This window comes from Rhinatrema bivittatum, chromosome 1 (genome assembly GCF_901001135.1).
Source record: "Rhinatrema bivittatum chromosome 1, aRhiBiv1.1, whole genome shotgun sequence".
Classification (NCBI taxonomy): domain Eukaryota; kingdom Metazoa; phylum Chordata; class Amphibia; order Gymnophiona; family Rhinatrematidae; genus Rhinatrema; species Rhinatrema bivittatum.
The window spans coordinates 688,454,724-688,467,788 of NC_042615.1; the positions used below are offsets into that span (position 1 = coordinate 688,454,724).

At 49.7% G+C, this 13,065-nt stretch overlaps 1 protein-coding gene across 1 annotated transcript; it reads left to right on the forward strand.

The window, feature by feature from the left end:
* The first annotated feature begins 4,409 nt into the window (after nt 1-4,409).
* On the forward strand, nt 4,410-6,207 carry LOC115100555 (myb-related transcription factor, partner of profilin-like). The gene is made up of 3 exons (XM_029619075.1): nt 4,410-4,426; nt 4,793-5,196; nt 5,423-6,207. The coding sequence occupies exons 1-3, from the start codon at nt 4,410-4,412 to the stop codon at nt 6,205-6,207; spliced, it is 1,206 nt and encodes a 401-aa protein (XP_029474935.1).
* Nucleotides 6,208-13,065: the final 6,858 nt, after the last annotated feature.

Here is a 13,065-nt window from a genome sequence, read left to right on the forward strand (position 1 = left end):
CAGTATATTTGTGCTGCACTGTCGCTGCAGCATGATACACTTGAGGGTAACCCACAGAGGTAAGCAAGCGCTCGTGGCGTTTCCTGATATGAGTTTCTTGGCTGAAAAATACATCTGCTTTCAACAGGGCCATCTCCTTAAACATCATCTGGCGTTTATGAAAAGTATTAAGGCCCTTCACATTCAAGGAAACAATTTTTAGCAGCCCCATATTACCACAAAATGAACTGAACTCTATCTGCTTGCCAGACCCCCCTCCGCACTGATAGCATATTACCAACATACCCATATACTGAAGCACACCAGCCACCAGATAGATTGACTTTACACTCCCCAAACCCCTCCCCCCCTCCCCCCGCCCCTCCCAACCTGCAACCACTCTCCACCTTGTGGTTCAATCCCTGAGAGAGCTGACGTTTCCCGCCGCGCTGAACCAGCCCCTCCTCCACCCCCATTCACTATCATAACTGAAAATCGTCACCCCCCACCCTTAAAGTCACTATACCCCTCCCGCTGCCACAGAACCGATAACATAACTCAGAACAGATAATGACTAACAGTTAAATCTGGAAATGCAAGGCTATGCAGCCCAGAACACCTGAAGTATTATTGGAGCCCGCAGGCCCGCCACTCCCAGCTTGCCCAGCTGAGTGTCAGATATCCCAAGCACTCCCGCCACCAGTGTCCTATCCAGGTGTTTCAAGGTCAGGAGCTCCTCCCGATCTCCGGCTCAGCCGACCCCTGCCTGTGTCCACTCGCTGCCACCTGGACCGCTGTCCTCTGCGCTGCCCCCCATCCTCCAGTTTATCCGTGCGCTCGGTTACGCTGGGGTCTGGAAGTCCTGCAGCTCTCAGGATATCCTCGGCTTCCATGACTTGATGAACTCTGGAGGTGACGCCCTCAATGGCAAATTGTAATCCGAAGGGGAAAAGCCATCTGTATCTGATATTGTGGTCTCTCAGGATGCATACCACGTCACGGAAGGCTCGCCTCTTCTTTATGGTGGAGACAGCTAAATCCTGGAATATTTCAATTTTATGTCCCTTCCATGTTACCGTGCCCAGGCCCCTGGCAGCCTGTGCCACTCGTTCCTTCACCAAGAAGCTGTGGAAGCACACAATTATGTCACGTGGCAAGTTATTTCTGGGAGTGCTATAAATCCTGTGGGCTCGCTCCAGCACTACCTCTCTGGGACCCTCCGCTTTGCCCTCTGGATCCAGAAGTTGAGCGCATATGCTTTGCACGATCATTGCACAGTCTTGGTACTCCTCCCCTTCTGGGACGCCCCGAAACCGGAGATTGACCCTTCGCGCCCTGTTTTCTAAGTCCTCCACCTGGCGCTGAAGGTCTTCCTGTAACTCTTGCACCTTCCCTTGCTCTTCTTGCAGTCTGGCCAGCTCAGTCTGCGTCTCCTGCAGCCCCACCTCCGTCTCGTTCACCCTGGAGCCGAGATCGCTAACCTCTTTCTGGATGCCTGCTATCAGGACTCCCATCTCCTCCCTATATCGGGCCACATCTCCCCTCAGCTCCTGAAACCACATTCGAAATTCAGGGTGGGTAGGTATCTCCATATCGCTGATCTCATCCCCACTTCTGACCTGCTCCTCCGGAGGGTCCGCGGGATCGCGCGCCGGCGCCATTTTGTTTCCCTCCTCGCTGTTCAGAGCCGCAGCCGTGGACGCCGCTGCAAAGGAAAACCTGTTCAAATCCGGTTTTTTCCGCGGTGTGGTCATCGCGGGGTTCTGGCGCTGCAAATCGCTGTGTTTTGAAGATTTTTCGCTCGGTAATGTTCGCGATGGGGGAGGATTGTTGAGGGCGGAGGAGAGAGCACTGAGTTCAGGCGGCCATATCTGCGGGTGACGTCACCGCTCACCCCCCGTGGCTTTTAACTCTTTTATTTAGGGGGGGGGGTTAATGTTGGTCTTCATGGCTAATTAAAGTGATGGTGGCTGTTGCGTCCGTCAGTCTCAGACGGCTTCGACCTCTGTGCCTCACCTTTCTTCCTTCTCTCTCCTCAAGCCTTGTGAAGATGGCTGCTGCCGCGTCTTCATGCCGCTCTCTCCGGTGTCCCTGGATCGGCAATGGCAACGGTGTTGGCCATGATTTTCCTGAGGGCCTCCTAGGGTGCGCACGTGCACGCCACCCACATCTTTATCCACGTCATGTCGGGAACCTTGGGGGGCGTCCCCTCGAAGTGACATCATCATATCCTGGTATTTAGCCTGCCCTTCGTTTGCTAACAAACTGAGTTAGCAAGGATTGGATTGCCTCCGGTCTAAGCTGCTCTGCCGCTTCCCAGCTGCCACAGGAAGCTCTCTCTGCCTTTCGGGGTATTTCTTCTCTAACCTGGGTACCCGCTCCTCGGGGGCCCTTCTGCTCTATTTCAGGTACCTATCTTGGGATACTGGGTACTCGCTCCTCAAGGGCCTACTCTCCCTAATCTGGTGCCTGCCACTGAACAACTTCTGCCTGTCAGGACCTTCATCAAAACAGCTTTTGCTTCAGTGAGTACTAACTCTTTCAGACTGTCTCACCTTCAGTTTCAGTGCTCTGTGTCTACATCCGGGACCTATTCCTACTACACCGTGCTACCTTTCTCCTACTTGAGTGTGAGACCGGTCTCCTCTGCTGAGGACCCTTGGACTACTTCTGCTGGGTTACCTTCACTGCTGCCCGATCCCCGGGCAGTACCATCGAGCTGTACAATAAATGCAACTTCTCTGTGTCTGCATGTATAGAGTCTAGTCTAGTACTGTGGTTCCACACGGGGCTCCTCCCCATGGGAGTGGCCATCACCGCAGTACCCAAGAATCCACTCCAACACCTCATAACCATAACAGTGGCCCCATGCGCTGGGGGCCACCACTGCTTTAGTGGTACTCACCCTCGTTCTTTTGTCCTGCTGACTTTCCCATGATAAAAATTGTGGGTTAATAAATCCAGCCTTATTTTATTTATTTATTTATTTATTTATTTAAATTCTTTTACTATACTGATACTCCAGACGAGGTCTTATCGTACCGGTTTACAATAGAACAGGGGGAAACCAATTAACAAATATATAGATGGTAAAGTTACATTACAACAGGGAGCAAAAAACTTGAGAGTCGGAAGACAGGAAAGATTTTAAAAACGATAACAACTTGAGAGTGATAAAATAGTCAACGAAAAACAATGGAGTAGTGAGATGTAAACAGATTGTTAATCTCGGCTGTAAGATTTATCCAAGGCGATTATTAACATAATATATCCAGTGGAAGGGGGGATATATGGAGAACATGGAGGGAACAAGGAGAGGTAAGCAGGGGGGGTGGTGGCAGGGCGGGGACTGGGACGGGGAGGGGGGGGAGGAGTTAGGGAAGAGGTCGGAGGGTGAGAGTCAATGTTGGTTGATAAAGGTTCCTTCAACGGTAGGCTTGTGTGAATAGCCAGGTTTTCAGTTTCTTTCTGAAGGAGAGATGGCATTGTTCCTGGCGTATGTCTGGGGGAAGCGAATTCCAGTGGAGCGGACCCGCTGTCGAAAGTGCTCGTTTATGAATGGAGTTGTGGACCGAGGATTTGTTAAGGGGGGCCTTGAGAGAACCTTTGTAGGCGGATCTAATCGGCCTTGCGGAAGTATGTAGTTCAAGAGGAATGGCGAGTTGGAGTGTGAATTGTTGGTAGATGGATTTGTGGATGATGGTGAGAGCCTTGAAGAGTATTCTTCAAGGCGCCATGATTACCTACCTTAGGCCTGGATTTATAAAAAAGCGAAAAACATCGCAGCAGTAACGCATGCGATAGGAAAATGGGCGTGTCTATGATAATGAAGGCTCGTTCCACTTCGCAATGAAAGAATTTGCAATTCGTGATACAGTTCGCAATTTGCGATACAGTTCGCAATGCGCGAAGTCAATTCGCGAATGGCGAAGAAACTTCGCTATTCACAAAGTAGCTCCGCTATTCGCGAAATAATGTCGCACACAGCGAAAACATCATCGCGTTCTGCAAAAACGTCATCGCGTGCCGCGATAATGTTTCCAGTATAAAACCACACTTCCTGCACCGTCCCCTTTGAGGGTGTGTTAGCAGTTGGAGGTGTAGGAGAGGAGTGCAGTTTATTGGAGAGGTGATAATCGATTTCTGAGTGAGTTGTACTGTTTCTTTGTTGTCCCTTGTGTCCCCCAACCTTGAGTCTTCTGTCATAATTGTTGGAGTGCAAGTGTTGTTTGTTAGGTGTGTCTATTTGTGTGCAGGAGTGGAGGAGGAGTGGTGGAGGAGTGGAGGAGTGGTGGAGGAGGAGTGGTGGAGGAGTGGAGGAGTGGAGGAGGAGTGGAGGAGGAGTGGAGGAGTGGTGGAGTGTTGGTGGAGGAGTGTTGGAGGAGTGGTGGAGTGTTGAAGGAGTAGTGGGAGAGTAGAGCGGAGGAGGCATGGAAGAGGATGGAGCGTGAGAGAAGTGGGAAGAGAGGTGAGAAGAGGAGCGAGGATAGTAGAAGGAGGAGGAGTGAGAGGGAGCGGGGAGGAGGAGAGGGGTGGAAGGGACTGAGAAGTAGGAGTCGAAAGTAGGGCCCGGGCTAGCAGCAGGGACATGCAGGAGGGAAGGGATAGGAGGGTGGGGGAGGGGGGAAGGGGTTAGTCCGGTAAGAGAGGTGGGAGGAGGGGAAGAAGTCACAGGAGAGAGGGGAAGGGATAGGCCAGGGCAGGATGAGTTGGGGGGGGGGGATGAAGGGAGGGGAGATGAGAGCGGGGACGAGGAGAGTGAGGGCAGGGAAGACACCCCTCCAGGACTGGAAGTGGAACCCCCTTCACGCAGCCAGCCAGCACCACGCCAGAGACTGCGGGCCATTCGCTTCAGCAGCCAGGAGAACGAGCTGCTGATAGCCGGTGTGCTGGAGCACTTTGCTTGCTTGTTTGGCAACAGAGCAGCGAAGACCAGCAAGGCAGCCAAGGTCAAGCTCTGGAAAGCTATAGGTCACACCATCACCCAGCACAGTGGCATACCACGCACATGGGAGCAGGTATCACACAGATACCGCGATGTAAAGGCCCAGCTGAAAGGGAAATTAGCCACACGCAGGAGATACCAGCAGCAGACAGGTGGAGGGGCACCCTGTCCAACAGTTATTACACCAATGGAGCAGAGGTTGCTGGATCGGCTGGGCCCGGACGTCTTTGAAGGTTTGGAGCCACGGCTGGACACCTCACGAGTCGCGGCAGGTAAGTTCCCATGGTCCATAAAGGCCCACCCAGCAACACAACCCACCTAATGTGTGAAAGACTATGTGTTTTTGCCATTCACATGGAATGACCCAAACACAGTAGTGAATGCCACACAGAAATGGCATTAGATGATCACTCTGTAAACTCACACATGACAAACAGCTGGACAGCTTGTTATGCCATATATACTTATGATGTTTTCTTGTCTCTTCTGTTTCTACAGCTCGCCTTCAGGAACGCCCGGGTCCCAGCCAGGAATTGCCAGGACCCAGCTGGCAAGGGCCATCTGTCAGCCAGCCCATCCCTCTCATGCTTCTTCCCTTACAGCTTGATGCCGAGACACAGGTGGAGCAGGAGGAGCTGATACCCCCACAGGAGTCCCCACCATTCACCAGCCTGAATGTCTCCCTGGACATTGACACCTTCATCCAGGACACAGGTGCCTGGAGAGGACGAACCAGCAGCCCTACCCACTCCTCAGGCAGTGAGGGGATGCCAGTGCTGAGGCCCCATGGGATATCAACCCCATCTAGCCAGCCCACACCAACATATTCACCACCCCCTGCAGCCCCCCCTGCAGCACCACTGGCACCACCACTTGCACCCCCCCCTGCAGCACCACTGGCACCACCCCCTGTAGCCCCCCCTGCAGCACCACAGGAAGCTCCACCGGCAGCAGGACTCGATCAGCCCATGACAGCCTCACAGGGCCTGCGCTTGGAAGCAGAAATGCGATACCTGCGTCGAGTAATGCAGAGGCAGAACAGGATCCTGCAGCATGGGATAGCTTCCAGTTCCCAGAATGCGAGCACCATAGCAGCTTCGGTCGCCACCCTGACCAACGTACTGAGCCACATCCTGGAGCGCATGCCCTACCAGCCATCGGAATCCTCATCACAGGCTTCAACCCCCCACAGCAGTCCCGGAAGTGGACGAGGGCGCAGGGGTCGTCCATCAAAAACAATGCCACCTCCAAGAGGCAAGGGCCCACATGGCAAAGGGCCATAAATTCTATCCCATGGTCAAATAACCCCTTCCCCAGCCAGGAATTGCCAGGACCCAGCTGGCAAGGGCCAACTGTCAGCCAGCCCATCCCTCTCATGCAGCTTCCCTTACAGCTCGATGCCGAGACACAGGTGGAGCAGGTGGGCCCTTCACAGACTCCCTGTCCTGTCTAGATGGAAGGGAACGAATCAATGTGTGCTAACCTCTTCTCATCTGCTCCAAGATGTGGCTGGCTGCTGTGGGGTGTCTCCTCTTCTCATCTGCTCCAAGATGTGGCTGGCTGCTGTGGGGTGTCTCCTCTTCTCATCTGCTCCAAGATGTGGCTGGCTGCTGTGGGGTGTCTCCTCTTCTCATCTGCTCCAAGATGTGGCTGGCTGCTGTGGGGTGTCTCCTCTTCTCATCTGCTCCAAGATGTGGCTGGCTGCTGTGGGGTGTCTCCTCTTCTCATCTGCTCCAAGATGTGGCTGGCTGCTGTGGGGTGTCTCCTCTTCTCATCTGCTCCAAGATGTGGCTGGCTGCTGTGGGGTGTCTCTTGCTCCCATGCTGCTGTGTCTCCACCGTTCCATCACTGCTGCAGCTGGACCTTGTGCTTGTTCTCCTGCTGGAACTCTGCTGCTCTGGCTGTCTGGCTGTCCTCTTTCAGTGCACTCTTTCAACATGGACAGTTTGGGCCCTTTGCTTGAACTCTGCTGCTCTGGCTGTCTGGCTGGCTGTCCTCTTTCAGTGCACTCTTTCAACATGGACAGTTTGGGCCCTTTGCCTTTAATCACATAGTACAGCATCATGGCCTTCTCTGTTAACATCACTACTGTAGCAGGGGTGCCACTTCCAGTTTCAACATTTCCTGTGTGTAACCATGAATCTGCTATATGTCTACACTGCTATGCCTGTATATGTCATTCAGCTGTTTCCATAACTATTATGTGCAGGTTCATAATGACAGTGCTGTTCAGTCAACAGGCATTGTTGTAAGATGTGGCAACACATGGCCTTGGCAATTTGTATAACCAAAGACAGTGGCGTGTATGTCAGCAGATGAATATTACAATCTGATAATAAAATGCACACACCTTGACAACTGTTCCATCATGTGTCTATGCTCTGCTTGTGGGTCATGATTCTTAAGGGTTGCACATGCTGAACTTAATGATTATGGTGCCTTCAACATCCAGTGTGACATAACTGTGTATGTAGCATGCCAACTATTCATATAGTGTGCAGTCACCTGCAGTGACACCTGCAGTGATAAAGGACTGTCGAGAAGGGTATTTTATTTATTTATTTATTTATTTTGAAGGTTTTGTATATCGATATTCGTTAGGAAAACATCACATTGGTTTCCATAGAACTATAAAATAGCCAACAGGACTTTACAATGAACCTGATACAATAAACAATGAACAGGGGAGGTGGGGTGAGGGAGGGGGCGGGGAGGAAGGGGAGGTGGATTAGAGGGTGTGGGAAACCAGGGTTATACTGTTCATATGGGTTAACATAAAACATATTTAAATACATTATAATTAGCATACATTATAGTTAGTATAAATATAGATAATGTACTTTGAAAATTAGGAGGATGGAATTAAAGACTGGGTATTCGAAGGGGCCTAGGGGGGTAAGGGTAGGGGTAGGGGGTGGGAGGGTGGTAAGGAAAGATGGAGTGGAAAGAATAGGGGGCTCATGAATAGGCTCGGGCGAACAACCAGGTCCTTGAGGTTCTGCCTGAATTTCTGAGAGCAGGTTTCAAGGCGAAGGTGGGTGGGCGGGCATAGAGTTCCATAGGGATGGTCCAGCTAGGGATAGCGCATGTTGCTTGGTGGTTTTCAGACGGAAGAGTTTGGGAGAGGGTGTGGATAATGCTTGCGGTGTAGGGTGCTCTGGTGGGTCTGGAAGAGGAACGTATGTGTAAAGATTCTGAGAACCAGAGCATGTCTGGATTGTGGATGGCTTTGTGGATAAGAGTGAGGGTTTTAAATTGAATTCTGGCTGTGATGGGGAGCCAGTGAAGTTGTTTGAGGATGGGCGTGATGTGTGTCTTTTCTGCGGGTGCCATTTAATATCCTTGCAGCTGCATTTTGAAGTAATTGCAGGGGGGCAAGGTTGTTCTTTGGGAGACCTAAAAGCATGGCATTTGCATAGTCTATTTGCATAGTCTATTACACATTGTACTCTATACATGTGTAAGGTTGTAATTGGAAAATACAAGGGTATGTCACAACATACATATCATGTTGTTGTAAACACAAGTACTGTAGGTAACAGTGACTGCTAGTAGTAAAAAGCCATGCTGGGTGTGACACAGCATTGCACAGCTTTGTACACTGCCAGACACAGTGGTGACAAAGAGGGGGCGTAGACAAATATATACCTTGCTAGTGATAGTACAAGGCAGTTTTGAGGAGTACAAACATCTATTTAAGAGCAAGCCAATGTTCCCGTACATACCGTCTACCCATGGGAGTGTGCCATCTCAATGTTCGTATGACAGTGGAAGTTACAGCACATGAACTGTCTGTTTATGACCCAGTACACAAGGTACATGGCGGCTATGCTGATCCACATGGCTGTACAATATGCCCTTACACTGCATGTAGTACCGGTATCTGTTTCTTTCCAATACATAGCTGTTTACTGACAACCTGCTATGCTATTAGGCTGTAACCTGACATAAAGGTCACAACGTATTCATGTTGACCTTACGTTAGCAACGCTTAAAGCCCATTCCGGTGATATTTTGCAGATCCGCACCACTATTAATAGCAGTGGTCAGTTTACTGCCTTACGTTCCATATTATCCATCATGGTTCTGGCCATCTGCATACAACGTTTCTTCGGAAGTCTGTACAGTAGGTATAAGGGAAGCCTTATTAACCAAATACGTTACACACCCACAAGGGAGGACAACACAGGCATGGGAGTCTGAGTGGACCCAAAAAGCAAATCGGAAGCCGATCCAGTTGGCTGTGATACAGTAAAGACAATGAGAATCGGACGATCAGAAGAAGCCCTTTATTTCAATGCCTGACTCTGGCCGAGTTTCGCTCATAGAGCTGCCTCAGGGGCAATTCAATTAGCAGGACTTAAAATATGCCTGCAGGGCTGCTGTCACACTGTCACAATGTCACAATATCATTAGTGTCTGCAGAACACTCTGACATTCTTTCTGCTAGACACTAGCTAATTGAATTGCCCCTGAGGCAGCTCTATGAGCGAAACTCGGCCAGAGTCGGGCATTGAAATAAAGGGCTTCTTCTGATCGTCCGATTCTCATTGTCTTTACTGTATGGGAGTCTGAGTGTACAGGTGTTCCTGATTCACAGGCCAACACCACTTTGCTACTTGCCACCTCAGCAGATGCTGATCCACACAGTAGTGATGTAGGCCTGGTCTCCATGTGTGGAAAGGCATTTTATACAGTGTAAGAACACTCACGTAAACCACAGCTAACTAGAACACAATGGTGGTATAAGGTATGATATACCATACACAGATTTTGTAAACAGGACATACAGGTGTCCTCTACAACATTACCTAGGGTACCTGTACCATGACACTGTAAAGGCTCCCTATATCATATGCACCATACAGAGCTGGTGTACGTAGATTATGTGAGGGCGTCTAATATGAGTGGTCCTGTGGTGTATGCTATGGCCATACCCTCACACATACATATGCCCAGCAGCAGCTGTAGGCCAATCACGGTGTGTGGGGTGTCATTGCATGCCCATTCATATACAAAGAAAGGGAACCAGCCATCTTTCTATCTATATGAATGCTGGGAAGACAGCTAGTACAAATAGTTTGAGTGAATGCTGAAACTAATCATTGTGTACTGACACTCTCCAGCCTGGCCCACATGCTGATAGGCAGGTGCCACCCAGTTCATAATCGAAACTGCCAGCATGAATAGCTATGGTATGTGAATGATGGAGTGGGCTGGGGGCACATAAACCATAAATGATTTGATCACGTACGAACAGTTGCGGACCAACCCTTGCTGTGGTGGTTGGTGCAAGCTCAGGCCATATACCAGATGGTGAGTACCAAATCATTACATAACACTGGTCACGGCCCCATCTGTGCACCTGCATGAACAACACATTCACCGAGTGCTGTCATAAGTTGTAGAAATGGAAGGGTAATATATGAAACCATAGTGACCCTAGTACATACTGGTACAGTGTCTGGGGGCCCTGCCCTACACACACCTTCTGCCATCTTAAAGCACACTAAACTGTAGGTTAGAACAAACCTGCCCCCCCCCCCCCATTACCTGCTATACCCTTCTGTCCAATACACATACAGGCAGACGTGCGTAAAGCAGCAGGGACCGCACACTACAAGTGTCCGAGTGAGCATGGTCCCACTGAGAACTGCGTAAACATACGTATCACACACATGTATGTAATGCCAACACCGTACTGAATGCTGTCCATTCACAGACAATTGGTACAACAGTACTCTGTGAATGGTACGCCTGAACCCATGGATGTAGGGGCTCATAGAAAGTAACTGTACCTGCTTCTGAACCATCTAACCTCCCGCCTCCACAACAGTAAGTATAGCTACATTCTGAAAGCAGTACACCAACAGCTAATATTCACATCACATTCATTGGGTCATTCGCTTACGTGCCACAGACTGCTGTAACATACTGTACAGGGCAGCTTGCCACAATGTCAACATGTAAAGGACATAATCTACCATCAGGTACACCTAACCTCTGTGTTTGGAGTTCACCACCAAATGAGTATACAGTGCAGCTGCAAAGGCCTGCGGAAACGTTCATGTTCAGTTCCCCAAAGGTAGGCTGCTGAAACAGCCTTGGACGCCACCCGTCATGGATGGGATACGACCAAAGGACAGGTCGAACATCCTGCAAATGGTGAAAGGTAACAGCACAAGCACTGCTCACTGTTGCTGCTGTTCACAGATGTCCACACACATGTGGAGGAGCTGACGGTACACCTGATGTACGCCTGCAACGCTTGTGCATTACGTGGTTTTGTAGTACAATATGGTTTGTGTGCGGGACTATATGCTGTGCAGGGCATCACACATACCACATGGCCTTTACACTTCAGTTTGTGTGCCAGTCCTGTAAATGGTTATCATGAGGGAACAAACTGAAGTGCTGCTTGTTAAAGCAGTATAAGAGCTGAAACAGTGTAAGGAGTCGGGCCGCAGGTAAGGCACCCATATGGAAATTATAGGTGGCTGTCATGTGAAAGACTGCTGACGGGATGGTAAACCCTTGGCGTGCATGATAGGTATATATGGACGTGGTACCTGAGAGAGCAGGATGACTGTAAGTCATCCTGTCATGTGCCTTCACAGTCCAGCAAGTGGATATTCACATGTTCATATGAGGGGACACATGTCATATTGCATTATACGACCACAGCCAATGGTGTGACCTAGCGACCATGTACACAGTTTTAAATCACTTTGGGGAAAGGCCAAAGGCTGGTTTGCAAAAGCTATGCACATTGTGACACTTGACAGTCATATCAGGAAGATGTTCAGCCAGCTTGTAAGGAAGGGTGAGAGGGTTCTGCTGTGGGATGTGTGCGGGATTGTGGGCACCCATGGTACACACTTCAAGGTACATGAAGCAGTGTCACCTGAAGGTGACACACATCCTCACTTTGTACCCCTGTAGAAATGTACGGAAGCGGCTGTGTACTTGTATGTACACAGCGAAGTGTTATGCAGATCATCATGCATGTGACAGATTAAAGGTCATGTGAGGATGGCTCAGGTTTCAAATTTACCTGGGAATGTCCTTGTACATACACACAGACACGCAAACAATGTTGAACCACTGTGCATGGTGGCTACATATTTGGCCATTTCAAACTGTTAGAAAGCTGTGGACATGCACATATCAAGAAGTGTGAGAGCTCCACCCTGCTAGCCACCCCACATGGTTCTAGGTAGGTCAAACACACTGTCCTTAACAGACCAGCCTCTTGTACTGTGTCATGCACGCAGACCCGAGGTTGCCTACACCATGTTTACAACTGAAACTTGGCAGCACACCTTTTATTCCAGTGCCAATGCAAGGGTCCATAATACAGACAGTAATTGAAATAGGGCACATACGTAGGCTTGCACATCATAGCAATGTACTACTTTGGACTGAAAGCGTGGCACTTATTCTTCGGCAAACCATCAATGCCATTCCCACACACATTCCATTGGCCGGACCCATCAGGAAAAGTGTGAAGCGATAAGGTTCTGCCGAATCTGTCTGCCAGTCGCTAGGGTCTCCTGGGCTCGGGCATTCACACATGCGGGGATCCTGTGGGAGGTCGGGACATATATCCATTGGTATTCATGACGTTACTGCCACATTATGGAACACACAGCAACAGTAGGAACAATTCTGCCAGCTTTGTCTGGGGCATACATTAAGGCTCCCCCCGTCTTGTCCAAACAGCGAAAGCGGCTTTTAAGAAGGCCAAAGGTGCGTTCAATTACTGTGCGGGGTAGCACATAAGCTACATCCCGTAAGTGTTAGCCATTCCCCATGTTCTTTATATCCCCTTGTTAACAATCCCCATATTTAAATGTTTAATGTTTGACAAAGTAACGCATAAGTTCCTGCAAATTTTGTTTAAATGTAAACCAATGTGATATGTAAAATCGAACACCGGTATATAAAAGTAAATAAATAAAGTGTCGTTGTACCATCTCTGCAGGCGTATTCGGCATGTGTATGGGGGTCAGAAGCCATGGCCGGCAACCATATCCTAAATCCCCTGCACCAATGACATAAGAAACACATTAGTGTAAGCTAGGTTATAGCCTGATGTGACAGGGTACCCACAACATCCACTTATACAGTGCAGGATAGCC

Bases quoted from the DNA above. Each gene is read 5' to 3' on its own strand.
- LOC115100555 (XM_029619075.1), top strand. The intron at 5,197-5,422 runs GTAAGTTCCCAT...CTGTTTCTACAG, and splicing joins CACCTCACGAGTCGCGGCAG to CTCGCCTTCAGGAACGCCCG.